Source organism: Xenopus tropicalis, chromosome 9 (genome assembly GCF_000004195.4).
Source record: "Xenopus tropicalis strain Nigerian chromosome 9, UCB_Xtro_10.0, whole genome shotgun sequence".
Lineage (NCBI taxonomy): Eukaryota > Metazoa > Chordata > Amphibia > Anura > Pipidae > Xenopus > Xenopus tropicalis.
In genome coordinates this window covers 84,517,355-84,532,991 of record NC_030685.2, presented here as the reverse complement: position 1 = coordinate 84,532,991, position 15,637 = coordinate 84,517,355, and the positions used below count along the sequence as shown (strand labels likewise).

Genomic DNA, 15,637 nt, shown 5'->3' with positions numbered 1-15,637 from the left:
ATGGGAGGAGAACAGCCCTTGGGAAGGAGTAACAGAGAAAAAGAGCTCTCTAGGACTCTACATTGCATTCCTATACCCAGGGCCTGACCATGGGAGGAAAACAGCCCAGGGGAAGGAGTAACAGTGAATAAGAGCTCTCTAGGACTCTACATTGCATTCCTATACCCAGGGCCTGACCATGGGAGGAAAACAGCCCAGGGGAAGGAGTAACAGTGAATAAGAGCTCTCTAGGACACTACATTGCAGTCCTATACCCAGGCCTGACCAAGGGAGGAAAACAGCCCAGGGGAAGGAGTAACAGAGAATAAGAGCTCTCTAGAACTCTACATTGCATTCCTATACCCAGGCCTGACCAAGGGAGGAGAACAGCCCAGGGGAAGGAGTAACAGAGAATAAGAGCTCTCTAGAACTCTACATTGCATTCCTATACCCAGGGCCTGACCATGGGAGGAAAACAGCCCAGGGGGAGGTGTAACAGAGAATAAGAGCTCTTGGGGGGGATAAGAGGACACAGGCCGATGTAGACTCTTGATTTCAGGGTAACTAAATGCTGGGTAATCCTTGTGTGGTATAAACATGCCTTTGTTGCAAGCAATATCTACATCAGAGACACAAACAATCTGAATGCCCTTGGAAAGGAGAATATCTTCCATCTCAGCAGAGAGAGAAGACAGTATAAAGCAAAGGGGTCAGACAGGGAGGGGGGAGGAGCCTGGATGTGGCCCCCCTGGGATTACTCTCTGCGCTGAATAATGTATGAAGTGTTATGGATTTCTGTTAATATCCCTCCATCGCTGCTCTCCCTGCCAATCCGCACTTATACCGAGGCCTCACGTTCCCTTTCCCAGAAAGCCCGACAGGCCTGATACAGTGGGGATTATGCTGCACAAAGCATTACACAGAATGGCCGAGCAGCGTGGAAATCAATATATAAAATGTGTGTTTTAATATATTTATTCACATGAGCAGGGAACCCACATATAAACGAAGGCAGAGCCTCCGAAGGGCCAGCACCATGAACAGAAAATAATAAAGATAATAGGAAGGATTCCAGGGCTCTCAGCCATAAAGCAGGGCAGGACTGCTGCTTACAATGGGGGGATCAGATAGGATCTGTGCCACTGTGACAGAATGCTCTGTTATACAGATAGCTAGAATCTCAGCCATAAAGCAGGGCAGGACTGCTGCTTACAATGGGGGGATCAGATAGGATCTGTGCCACTGTGACAGAATGCTCTGTTATACAGATAGCTAGAATCTCAGCCATAAAGCAGGGCAGGACTGCTGCTTACAATGGGGGGGATCAGATAGGATCTGTGCCACTGTGACAGAATGCTCTGTTATACAGATAGCTAGAATCTCAGCCATAAAGCAGGGCAGGACTGCTGCTTACAATGGGGGGGATCAGATAGGATCTGTGCCACTGTGACAGAATGCTCTGTTATACAGATAGCTAGAATCTCAGCCATAAAGCAGGGCAGGACTGCTGCTTACAATGGGGGGGATCAGATAGGATCTGTGCCACTGTGACAGAATGCTCTGTTATACAGATAGCTAGAATCTCAGCCATAAAGCAGGGCAGGACTGCTGCTTACAATGGGGGGATCAGATAGGATCTGTGCCACTGTGACAGAATGCTCTGTTATACAGATAGCTAGAATCTCAGCCATAAAGCAGGGCAGGACTGCTGCTTACAATGGGGGGGATCAGATAGGATCTGTGCCACTGTGACAGAATGCTCTGTTATACAGATAGCTAGAATCTCAGCCATAAAGCAGGGCAGGACTGCTGCTTACAATGGGGGGGATCAGATAGGATCTGTGCCACTGTGACAGAATGCTCTGTTATACAGATAGCTAGAATCTCAGCCATAAAGCAGGGCAGGACTGCTGCTTACAATGGGGGGATCAGATAGGATCTGTGCCACTGTGACAGAATGCTCTGTTATACAGATAGCTAGAATCTCAGCCATAAAGCAGGGCAGGACTGCTGCTTACAATGGGGGGATCAGATAGGATCTGTGCCACTGTGACAGAATGCTCTGTTATACAGATAGCTAGAATCTCAGCCATAAAGCAGGGCAGGACTGCTGCTTACAATGGGGGGATCAGATAGGATCTGTGCCACTGTGACAGAATGCTCTGTTATACAGATAGCTAGAATCTCAGCCATAAAGCAGGGCAGGACTGCTGCTTACAATGGGGGATCAGATAGGATCTGTGCCACTGTGACAGAATGCTCTGTTATACAGATAGCTAGAATCTCAGCCATAAAGCAGGGCAGGACTGCTGCTGGCAATGGGGCAGGTGTGAACAACACAGGGGCTTAAGGGGGCCATACAGGGGTAGATTTTATCTGCTGATTCAGGTCCTGAATCAGACCAATTCAGCAGCGTATCTATCTCAATCTCAGGCAGTTTGAGTTTCCATCGGATCAAGGCCCTTATCTGCTTGTTTATGCAGTCCTTGGTCTGACTGCGGCTATGCCCCCCAGTATAATTTGATTGTTTGGCCCTAAGGCCTATCGGGGAAAGATTAGCTCATTTGGTGACCTCCCCAAACGAGCAGATCTTACAGTGTATAGCCACCTTTACAGCCTGAATCTGAGGCGTACACAATGCAGTTAATCTCAGTACTCATCCCAATTAAAGCTGGAGGGCCCCCAGTTGGACGGCACTGTTCTAGACTTACCATGAAATGTCTCCTAGACTTACCCTGAAACTGATGTTGAGTTTAGGCTTCCCAGTTCGCCATATTGAGGCCTCCTGCCCCAGGCTTTCATCACTACCCACCCCCTTCCTGCTGAGTGGAACCAAAGAGGCCTCTCTAACTGCCCTTTACCCTTTATACTACAGGTAATCAGCAGTCTTTTAAGCTTAAATGCAATATGTGCATCTATGGTGCATGTTACACCTGCTAAAGTCCCACCCAGACCCCTAAGTCTGTCTAAACATATCAGAGAAATGAATAAGTCCATTACAAAGCACAGGGCAAGTCTCCCTGACCCGGGGTATCTCAGGGTGGGTGGCTGAGTTGTGTTTATGAGGAGTGGATGAGTATTGTCACAATGGCTCTTCAATAAAATGCCGTAATTGGAAGCTTATTAGATGTACAAGCGTTTGCACAGAACTATCCTAGAGAGTGCCTTATTGACCCGGTGAGAGGTATCACAACCCATAAGTACCTGGCACTTCATTATATTAGGATTGGGGCCCCTCGCTGGGCAGGAGCAGAGCTGCTAGGAACTGTCTAGAAAGGTCTCTTTATCTGAGCAGAAGATTCCATATCCATGACCCGTCCTTTCCCGGCTCCGTCTCATTAGCACCAATCACTTTCCCTAGCAACCCAAGGCTACTCATTACAATTCAGCTGGTACCTCATTATCCAGAACAGCTTTTGGGCTCTGAAGTAACGGCTCCAAAATAATGAGAACCGCAGCATTTTTTTTCTCGCCATCAGACATCTGCGGCAGCTTCGTTTTTTTTTTTTTTAAAAATAGACTAATTATGATTTCAAATGTTCATTTAATGCTCGGAAAAAATATTGGATCAAACATGAAGTGTTGGCATTGGGAGCGGCGCTGGTTACGGAAACATAAATCTGGGGGGGATCAATAAGGCACCGTCAGGATTAGGAGGACAATGCAGTGAGACTGGCGCCCCCATCAGGAAGGCAGGAATTACATGTACCATCCATGTATATATACCAACCAATAAGCTGTGTGCTTTTAAACAGGTGACCAGTAAATTCAATCTTCTGATTGGTTGCTATGGGTTACTGCTCCTAGGCAAACATAGTGTCCTTTATTACATAACCCCCAATAGGTGGAAGCCTTGCAATCAGACCTATTGAGTATTAAAGTGCCAATTGCATGCTGGGATTTTTTCCCTTATTAATGCGATTAACACCACGGAGTCTCTGTTGGGCAGAATTGCCTGGGGGGGGCTTCAAATATGGTGCTGTTTGCACCCTCATCATCACCACAAAATGATGTCATCAGGACGTGACAAAACAGCGATGAAGCCGCCAAGATGAACAAAAAAGGTGGATTCTGTGCATGCCTTGAAACCCTACTTTTTGATCATTCCATAAGAAACATCATCAATATATCGAGCTCAGCGATTCCCTTAACTGTATATAAATACGGCTCATGTAGTGAGGAATATCTGGGTACGTAGGCTGTACCCCTAAATTAAGACACAACACAATATCCAATCATTGGGAGGGTTATAATTCAGCAACACTGGGACTGAGCAAACATGGCGGCGCCTACTTACATGTACTCCCTGTGCGCAGAATGTACGGCCGCGGCGTTGCTGTACCTCCACAATACTATGGCTGATGACAAAACATCCAGGACAGCATCAAACTAAAGAAAATAAAGAATTATACAAGATTAAGTCTGTATATATAATAATGGCTGTACCGTCTGTATATGTAATAATGGCTGCACTGTCTGTATATGTAATAATGGCCGCACCGTCTGTATATGTAATAATGGCTGTACCGTCTGTATATGTAATAATGGCCGCACCGTCTGTATATGTAATAATGGCTGTACCGTCTGTATATGTAATAATGGCTGTACCGTCTGTATATGTAATAATGGCTGTACCGTCTGTATATATAATAATGGCTGTACCGTCTGTATATATAATAATGGCTGCACCGTCTGTATATGTAATAATGGCTGCACCGTCTGTATATGTAATAATGGCCGCACCGTCTGTATATGTAATAATGGCTGCACCGTCTGTATATGTAATACTGGCTGTACCGTCTGTATATGTAATAATGGCTGCACCGTCTGTATATGTAATACTGGCTGTACCGTCTGTATATGTAATAATGGCTGTACCGTCTGTATATGTAATAATGGCTGCACCGTCTGTATATGTAATACTGGCTGTACCGTCTGTATATGTAATAATGGCCGCACCGTCTGTATATGTAATAATGGCTGTACCGTCTGTATATGTAATAATGGCTGTACCGTCTGTATATATAATAATGGCTGCACCGTCTGTATATATAATAATGGCTGCACCGTCTGTATATGTAATAATGGCTGCACCGTCTGTATATGTAATAATGGCCGCACCGTCTGTATATATAATAATGGCTATCCGTCTGTATATGTAATAATGGCTGTACCGTCTGTATATGTAATAATGGCTGCACCGTCTGTATATGTAATACTGGCTGTACCGTCTGTATATGTAATACTGGCTGTACCGTCTGTATATATAATAATGGCAGTACCGGCTTTATATATAATAATGGCTATCCATCTGTATATATAATAATGGCTGTACCGTCTGTATATGTAATAATGGCCGTACCGTCTGTATATGTAATAATGGCTGTACCGTCTGTATATGTAATAATGGCCGCACCGTCTGTATATATAATAATGGCCGTACCGTCTGTATATGTAATAATGGCTGTACCGTCTGTATATGTAATAATGGCTGCACCGTCTGTATATGTAATACTGGCTGTACCGTCTGTATATGTAATAATGGCTGTACCGTCTGTATATATAATAATGGCTATCCGTCTGTATATGTAATAATGGCTGTACCGTCTGTATATCTAATAATGGCTATCCGTCTGTATATATAATAATGGCTGTACCGTCTGTATATATAATAATGGCGTACCGTCTGTATATGTAATAATGGCTGTACCGTCTGTATATATAATAATGGCTGTACCGTCTGTATATGTAATAATGGCTGTACCGTCTGTATATATAATAATGGCTGTAGCGGCTGTATTTATAATAATGGCTGTACCGTCTGTATATATAATAATGGCTGTACCGGCTGTATATATAATAATGGCTGTACCGTCTGTATATATAATAATGGCTGTACCGGCTGTATATATAATAATGGCAGTACCGGCTGTATATATAATAATGGCTATCCGTCTGTATATATAATAATGGCTGTACCGTCTGTATATATAATAATGGCGTACCGTCTGTATATGTAATAATGGCTGCACCGTCTGTATATGTAATAATGGCTGCACCATCTGTATATATAATAATGGCTGTACCGTCTGTATATATAATAATGGCTGCACCGTCTGTATATATATAATAATGGCTGTACCATCTATGGGGATAGTGTTATGGGGGAAACAGCACCATCCAATGGGTAAAAAAAAGCTTTTATTATGAAAAATGGCTTTGATCTGTAACAATTGCAGTAGTTACAGACCAAAGCCATTTTTCCAATAAAGCCTATTTAATTTTACCCATTGTACAGGGCTGTTCCCTCCATGAGACTTTTGTGACCCTGTTGGCAACCCCCTAATGTTAATAAACAGAATAGTAAATGCAGGAATGTAACCTGCCCTTCCAGAAAGAAATATCTGTGCCCATTTGTGTGTTTACAGAGAAAATTCCAATTGGGAAAACAGAGAAAAGTTCCATGCACAAAATTAAGGAGACCCTCAAACTGTGCTATGGGAACCAATATGGCAGCTCTCACCTGTATGTATCAATGGTCTGTACACACAGTCACACTGCATTGTTATATAATAAATTACATATAATAATAAATGACTGAGTAAATTCAAATATTAAAACACTTACAGCAAATCCGAATGAGGACGCACTGTATCTCATCACCGAGACGGCTGAAAAGAGAAAAGAATACATCATTAATTGTATGTTCTGTTACAGTGTGGGACGTGGCATTGCCGTGGCATAGAAATGAGCCATCTCAGCGCCAGTAGTGCCAGTACCTGCCATTCCATGTCCCTGTAGGAGTGATTAAAGAGAAAGGGGAGCAGGAAGAGGGAAGTGATTGTAAATTAAAGGCTAAGTTGTGCCATTAGAAAATTCTATACAGGGCTCTAGGCTAGGGTTGCCCCCATTTAAAAATAAATTTACCCGCCAGCAGGGGGTGGTGCAAAAAGGGGGGTGGTCCATGACATAATATGGGTGGGGTTATGATGTCACGGACATCTGGAGGAGGCTGGGAAAGGAGGAAGAGAAAGAGTGTCGTCCAAGTTGTGGGCAGATTGGGGGCTTAAGGGGAAGGATTGGAGGCTTAAGGGGGCGGCCAGGGGGTGAACTAGAGCCCTGGAAGGTGTTTTACTGGCTAGGCTGGTAAAATATTGGCCTGGTGACAACTCTACTATTGGCACAGATGGTTGCGCCACTCCTTATTGACTTTAATAGAATTATACCTGACTCTGATAACAGGCTACAGGACAGGAAGTGCAAGTCACAAGGCTACAGGACAGGAAGTCCAAGTCATAAGGCTACAGGACAGGAAGTGCAAGTCACAAGGCTACAGGACAGGAAGTGCAAGTCCCAAGGCTACAGGACAGGAAGTGCAAGTCACAAGGCTACAGGACAGGAAGTGCAAGTCACAAGGCTACAGGACAGGAAGTCCAAGTCATAAGGCTACAGGACAGGAAGTGCAAGTTACAAGGCTACAGGACAGGAAGTCCAAGTCACAAGGCTACAGGACAGGAAGTGCAAGTCACATGGCTACAGGACAGGAAGTGCAAGTCCCAAGGCTACAGGACAGGAAGTGCAAGTCACAAGTCTACAGGACAGGAAGTGCAAGTCACATGGCTACAGGACAGGAAGTGCAAGTCACATGGCTACAGGACAGGAAGTGCAAGTCACAAGGCTACAGGACAGGAAGTCCAAGTCATAAGGCTACAGGACAGGAAGTGCAAGTTACAAGGCTACAGGACAGGAAGTCCAAGTCATAAGGCTACAGGACAGGAAGTGCAAGTTACAAGGCTACAGGACAGGAAGTGCAAGTCCCAAGGCTACAGGACAGGAAGTGCAAGTCACAAGGCTACAGGACAGGAAGTGCAAGTCACAAGGCTACAGGACAGGAAGTGCAAGTCACATGGCTACAGGAAGTAAGTTCCTCAGTTGTGCAAACAGAAATAAACCCATTTCATTTTATAATTGTTTAATGACATCATTTTTGTTATATTGTAACCCAATGTACGGTTCCCAGGGCAGACTAATGATATCATAGCGATGCCGCTTGCCTCGGTTCATAAATAGCACCCAAAGGCTCATTTACAAATGAAAGTGCAAAGTGTCATTTTTGGCCACAAATTGGCATTTTTTTTTACCCACCAACCGAGTTGTGGCCCTCCAGGCTGCACCCACGTTGGTAGGAGCATGTGTGTGGGGGGGTAGGTATGGAATGGGGTATAGAATGGGGTCAGTGTATGCTATGGGGAGATCTCTGGCAGGACAAGTAACAGTCGGAATCCAGATGGGAAGGAGCTGTCTCCTGACTGTCACTGTGACTGTATGCTAGAGGGGAATCTCTCTCCTATCAGGGGCTGATCAGGCAGTCAGACAGTATCATTATCTGAGGGTGAAACTGCCAGACAATGTCGCTAAATTCACTGACAAACAGAAGAACATTTCTTCTCCTTCTATCAATCCCTCGGAGTCACTCTCTGGGGAAATCTCTATCAAACAAACCTTCCCCACAGCCACATTCTTGCAGTCAGAACAAGCAGCGACCCAGTTCTAATTACAGCGGATCTTTGATGCGACTGCTCCGAGCAGAACCAGCCCTGATAACGATGACAAGGAATGTGAATGTGCCTCACTCTCATACTTATAATATTCCCCACTCGGTGGGGCCGGCGCAGTTATATCCATGGCACAGAGGAGCGATTGGTTACTGAGACAGGCAGCCATTTTGAGTCTGGGATGAATGTCTTTCCTTAGCCAATATATAAAGATCTGCAGCCATTTTCAAGGGAGAACTGGTTAAAGGGACACTATCGCTAAGCTTTACCCTTCGTTTACCAAAAACGAAATAACTATATACCGACAGGATATTTACATACCTTTAATTCTTAATTAAAATAAATTTTTTCCTACTTGGGCTCGCCTGGGCAGCATCACGCTGCAAGCGCAACCGTAAGGTCTTTATTTTTACCACCTTTTACTGCTTCTGGAAGCATGGTGGGGTTGGTGATCTCTAACAGAGCCCTTTGTTTATAAAATGTCTATTGGTAGAATCAGAGGTATTGTAGTAAATCCAGAGGGGAGAGACATGATGTCTTTGCAGCAATGCCAGTTTCCGAAGACTTTAGCAGACAGTTTTCTCTGCTGTTAGTTTTCCCTGCATGCTCCCCCTAGTGGCAGCATTTAGTTTAGTATTAATAATTTCCCTTCTGTAAGAGGGGACATGTGACAAGGAAACATCCACTAAGACTGGAGGAAAGGAGATTTCGCCACCAACACAGAGTTTCTTTGCTGTACGGTTGGTAGTTACTGATCAAGGGAGCGATCTAACTGGGGGGGGGGAGGTTACAAAGAAATATACTATATGATTCATGATGACTGGTTGCCCTGGTTCAGTAGAACTGGGTCAGACTTTGCACCTGTAATTACATCTTCCCACAATGTTACACACATAGTTACATAGGGTTGAAAAAAGACCAGAGTCCATCAAGTTCAACCCTTCCAACCCAGCACCCACAACCTATACTAACCTATCTATACACTCACATACATAAACTATATATACAACCTCTAATACTAACTGTAGGTATAGTTACTAAACTGGTATCTGTAACTGGAAATGTTACTGTGCTACAACTCCCAGCACCCACAAAGGCCTTTAGATGGGAGAGCCGCGGGTTGGACATCGCCGACGTAGATCAGTGTTCCGTGTATTTAACATTTTTCAAACTTCCGTGCTCTTTGGTTCCACTTAATGAAATTCGTGCTCAGTCTAAAATCCCAGGCAGAATAACGAGCAAATGAGTTAATTGCGTTCATTTGGAACCCGGAGAAGCAGCCAAATCTCTCATTTGTGTGTCTGTGCATCTCTAATTCCATCCGATCTCATTTATCCACGAGGCGACCTCTGACAGGTCATTTGTCATATCTGCTGGGGTAACCATTTGTGTACTGGGCCACGGAGCTTAGTGGGTTTAACCCCCAAAACTCTTTTCTTGGATTTACTGGAAAAGGATAATTCCCAGTAACGGGAACATCTGGAATATGGCAAAAGAGGGGTTTCTGTAAGGTGCCACAGACACTCACTATTTATTGGGCTGGGGGGGGGGCTGTTTGTGCCTCTGGGTACTGGGAATGCCAGGGGGGCTGTAAGGTGCCACAGACAGTCACTATTTATTGGGCTGGGGGGGGGGCTGTTTGTGCCTCTGGGTACTGGGAATGCCAGGGGGGCTGTAAGGTGCCACAGACAGTCACTATTTATTGGGCTGGGGGGGGCTGTTTGTGCCTCTGGGTACTGGGAATGCCAGGGGGGCTGTAAGGTGCCACAGACAGTCACTATTTATTGGGCTGGGGGGGCTGTTTGTGCCTCTGGGTACTGGGAATGCCAGGGGGGCTGTAAGGTGCCACAGACAGTCACTATTTATTGGGCTGGGGGGGGCTGTTTGTGCCTCTGGGTACTGGGAATGCCAGGGGGGCTGTAAGGTGCCACAGACAGTCACTATTTATTGGGCTGGGGGGGGGCTGTTTGTGCCTCTGGGTACTGGGAATGCCAGGGGGGCTGTAAGGTGCCACAGACAGTCACTATTTATTGGGCTGGGGGGGGGCTGTTTGTGCCTCTGGGTACTGGGAATGCCAGGGGGGCTGTAAGGTGCCACAGACAGTCACTATTTATTGGGCTGGGGGGGGGGGCTGTTTGTGCCTCTGGGTACTGGGAATGCCAGGGGGGCTGTAAGGTGCCACAGACAGTCACTATTTATTGGGCTGGGGGGGGCTGTTTGTGCCTCTGGGTACTGGGAATGCCAGGGGGGCTGTAAGGTGCCACAGACAGTCACTATTTATTGGGCTGGGGGGGGGCTGTTTGTGCCTCTGGGTACTGGGAATGCCAGGGGGGCTGTAAGGTGCCACAGACAGTCACTATTTATTGGGCTGGGGGGGGGCTGTTTGTGCCTCTGGGTACTGGGAATGCCAGGGGGGCTGTAAGGTGCCACAGACAGTCACTATTTATTGGGCTGGGGGGGGGGGCTGTTTGTGCCTCTGGGTACTGGGAATGCCAGGGGGGCTGTAAGGTGCCACAGACAGTCACTATTTATTGGGCTGGGGGGGGGCTGTTTGTGCCTCTGGGTACTGGGAATGCCAGGGGGGCTGTAAGGTGCCACAGACAGTCACTATTTATTGGGCTGGGGGGGCTGTTTGTGCCTCTGGGTACTGGGAATGCCAGGGGGGCTGTAAGGTGCCACAGACAGTCACTATTTATTGGGCTGGGGGGGGGGTTGTTTGTGCCTCTGGGTACTGGGAATGCCAGGGGGGCTGTAAGGTGCCACAGACAGTCACTATTTATTGGGCTGGGGGGGCTGTTTGTGCCTCTGGGTACTGGGAATGCCAGGGGGGCTGTAAGGTGCCACAGACAGTCACTATTTATTGGGTTGGTGGGGGGCTGTTTGCCCCTCTGTGTATACTTGAAATGCCAGGGAATATTTTGACTCCCAGTCCAGGCCTGGCACTAGGCACTGGGGAATAGTATCACAGTGGCACTTTAGGCTGCTTGTCCTACTATGCAGATAGATAGTTAATCATTAGTAACAAGGCTTAACATTAAAGAGAATCCTGTGTGAGCGCCCCCTGGCTTTCAGCAATTGTAACACATCCTCAAGTTCCCAGTTTCTTAAAGTAGCCTTGTTATTATTATTCCCTGTGCTAAGGGCCCATCCATCAACGTCAGCGGACGCAGCAGAAATTTCTGCCTCTGCCTGCAGTTCTGCTCCTGACACACCGACTCTGTGCTGCTGAGCTGGGACGCTGCAAAGGCCAAATTACTCTTTTATAGGGCGGTGCCTGGCGATGGTGTGGCTGCAGGAGTTGGCACCAAGGAATCGGCACCATTGGCACCGATCTTATCTCAGTACTTTTAACTAAAGCTGGCCATACACGTGGCGATCTCACGATGTTTCGTACGACCGTCGGTCGCACGAAACATCGTCAGATCCGCCACACACCATTCAGGGCTGAATCGGCAGGTAAGGAGGTAGAAACAATAGGATTTCTACCTCCTTCTGCCGATTCAGCTCTGAAGGGAGAATTTTGGTCAGGCGCCTTCTATGGCGCCCGATCAAAATTTTCTAACTTGGCCGATCGGCGAGCCGACCGATTTCAGCAGCTTCCTGCGATATCGGTCGGCTCGCTGACATGCCATACACGCACCGATTATCGTACGAAACGAGGTTTCGTACGATAATATCGGTGCGTGTATGGCCACCTTAACACAGGGTTGAGATGGACCATGCACAGTGCTGCTGCACAATTCCCCATGTACGGCAGAGCTTTCCATCTAACGTATGTGCCCACTGCATACCTTGTGGCTTCTCTTTCACTGAACCTTTACCAGCCTGGCACTGTGCCCATTCTGAGATTGGCACGTATGCACCAAGCATCTGCACTGCTTCACTCTGCCCATTCAGCATAGAGCAAGGGGACCAGCCGCTCTGTATCTACAAGGAGTGTAAGGGGGACCAGAAGGGTTACTACTGGTTCGGTTTTGACCCAAACAGTTTGGTTTTTCCTATGCCTGTTTGGGTCTCAACTGTCCAGTTTTTAATCTTGAAAAATTGACCAGAAAAATAATCTGGTCAATAAAGAAAAATTGACCAGAAAAATAATCTGGTCAATAAATGAAAAACATTTATATATTTTATAATAATATTTTGTATGTTTTTTAATTATTTGCCTTCTTCTTCTAAATATTTCAAGCTTTCAAATGGGGGTCACTGACCCCATCTAAAAAAACAAATGCTCTGTAAAGTTACACATTTATTGTTATTGTTACTGTTTATTACTATCCTTTCCATTCAGGCCCTCGCCTGTTTGTATTCCAGTCTCTCATTCAAATCAATGAATGGTTGCTAATGTAATTTGGGCCCTGGCAACCAGACTGCTGAAATTGCAAACTGCAATAAACTGCAGAATAAAAAATGAAGACCAGTTATAACCCCACCCAACATCATTGTGCCAGGCCCTTATGTCATCATGCCCCCCACCAGCACCAATACCCCACCCCCATAATCCTATACACGGGTACAAGAAACAGTAATTTTCCTGCTAGTTGCCAGTTTGGCATCAGAAGTGGCTACCTCATCCCTTGATTGCTGGCCTCATATCCATGCTGCATGGCTAACACAGCTCCCTATTTTTGCCCCATTCATCTACCTCCTAATTGCCCGTCTGCTGCCAGTGGCTTCATAATACTGCAGAATGGAAAGGTTTGGGGCAGATCTGCAATAGGGTTATAGGGAATATCTGGCAATTATATTGAATAGTGGGGACAATGGCACGAATACCAGGGGCCAACGTGGCACCATGAACCAAAAGCAAAGCTGAAACTGCCGACTGGCCCCTCCACACTGAATTATCTTGTATTACTGAACACACAATTTCCATTGGCAGCTGAATTCTGCCCTTCCTTTACAAAGATCCTACGCAGGGCGCAGACAGGCACTGCCAACTGGAGACAGCCTGCGTTACTGGAAATAATTAGTGATGAGAGCCCAGCGGCTGCATGGGTGAGCTAATTAGCTGAGTATGATCTGTTGGGTGCTAGGGTGCTGACATGCTACTCATTAATGCAGGAGAAAGAGGATAAGAATAGTTCTTTCAGCATTTTGAACAATTTAACACCAAGATAATCACTGACTTCTGCTTGGAGTTAAAGCTCCAACGAGCACATATCACCCACTAATGTTCTGTGTTGGGCACAGGGTATTTCTGCCTGTCAGTGCACTCTCTCTGAAACAACCCAGTCTTGGCACAAAGAATAACATTTTACCGTAATTCAATGCTGCTTCTTTTCATATTAATCATTCTGAAAATGAATCCCCAACCTACTGGATCAGTGCAAAATTATCCCCACTGCTACTATAGGCACCATCTCTCCCTACTATACCTGCTATCCCACAGCCCCAGTCCCTTCCCAGAGGCTATTATCCCCCACTGCTACTATAGGCACCATCTCTCCCTACTATTCCTGCTATCCCACAGCCCCAGTCCCTTCCCAGAGGCTATTATCCCCCCACTGCTACTATAGGCACCATCTCTCCCTACTATACCTGCTATCCCACAGCCCCAGTCCCTTCCCAGAGGCTATTATCCCCCCACTGCTACTATAGGCACCATCTCTCCCTACTATACCTGCTATCCCACAGCCCCAGTCCCTTCCCAGAGGCTATTATCCCCCCACTGCTACTATAGGCACCATCTCTCCCTACTATACCTGCTATCCCACAGCCCCAGTCCCTTCCCAGAGGCTATTATCCCCCCACTGCTACTATAGGCACCATCTCTCCCTACTATACCTGCTATCCCACAGCCCCAGTCCCTTCCCAGAGGCTATTATCCCCCCACTGCTACTATAGGCACCATCTCTCCCTACTATACCTGCTATCCCACAGCCCCAGTCCCTTCCCAGAGGCTATTATCCCCCCACTGCTACTATAGGCACCATCTCTCCCTACTATACCTGCTATCCCACAGCCCCAGTCCCTTCCCAGAGGCTATTATCCCCCCACTGCTACTATAGGCACCATCTCTCCCTACTATACCTGCTATCCCACAGCCCCAGTCCCTTCCCAGAGGCTATTATCCCCCCACTGCTACTATAGGCACCATCTCTCCCTACTATACCTGCTATCCCACAGCCCCAGTCCCTTCCCAGAGGCTATTATCCCCCCACTGCTACTATAGGCACCATCTCTCCCTACTATACCTGCTATCCCACAGCCCCAGTCCCTTCCCAGAGGCTATTATCCCCCCACTGCTACTATAGGCACCATCTCTCCCTACTATACCTGCTATCCCACAGCCCCAGTCCCTTCCCAGAGGCTATTATCCCCCCACTGCTACTATAGGCACCATCTCTCCCTACTATACCTGCTATCCCACAGCCCCAGTCCCTTCCCAGAGGCTATTATCCCCCCACTGCTACTATAGGCACCATCTCTCCCTACTATACCTGCTATCCCACAGCCCCAGTCCCTTCCCAGAGGCTATTATCCCCCCACTGCTACTATAGGCACCATCTCTCCCTACTATACCTGCTATCCCACAGCCCCAGTCCCTTCCCAGAGGCTATTATCCCCCCACTGCTACTATAGGCACCATCTCTCCCTACTATACCTGCTATCCCACAGCCCCAGTCCCTTCCCAGAGGCTATTATCCCCCACTGCTACTATAGGCACCATCTCTCCCTACTATACCTGCTATCCCACAGCCCCAGTCCCTTCCCAGAGGCTATTATCCCCCCACTGCTACTATAGGCACCATCTCTCCCTACTATACCTGCTATCCCACAGCCCCAGTCCCTTCCCAGAGGCTATTATCCCCCCACTGCTACTATAGGCACCATCTCTCCCTACTATACCTGCTATCCCACAGCCCCAGACCAGTGGCACAACTTGGTAGCTTCAGGCCCCCATGCAGAGAAACCTTCTGAGGGGGCCCGGTGCGACGAGTCCCTCGCAGGACTGCTCTTTAGTGGGACATGATCTCAATTTCTTCCATTTTAGGGAGCAAAGCTAACTCTAGTCTGAGAGCTGCAATGAATTCACGTGGGAACAGAATTAGATTACTTATCGAATACACAGCAAATGTGCTGCTAAATAAAGTAAAATCAAG

At 46.9% G+C, this 15,637-nt stretch overlaps 1 protein-coding gene across 2 annotated transcripts in view; it reads right to left on the bottom strand.

Annotated features, from left to right (window-relative positions):
* tmem163 (transmembrane protein 163) overlaps positions 1-15,637 on the bottom strand; it is a 55,037-nt gene that overhangs the window by 16,312 nt on the left and 23,088 nt on the right. For both annotated transcript variants that reach the window (XM_031892473.1, NM_001112984.1), the window contains 2 exon segments: positions 6,607-6,650; positions 4,277-4,368 (listed from right to left, as the gene is read on the bottom strand). In XM_031892473.1, the coding sequence (XP_031748333.1) occupies positions 4,277-4,368; positions 6,607-6,650 (136 nt within the window).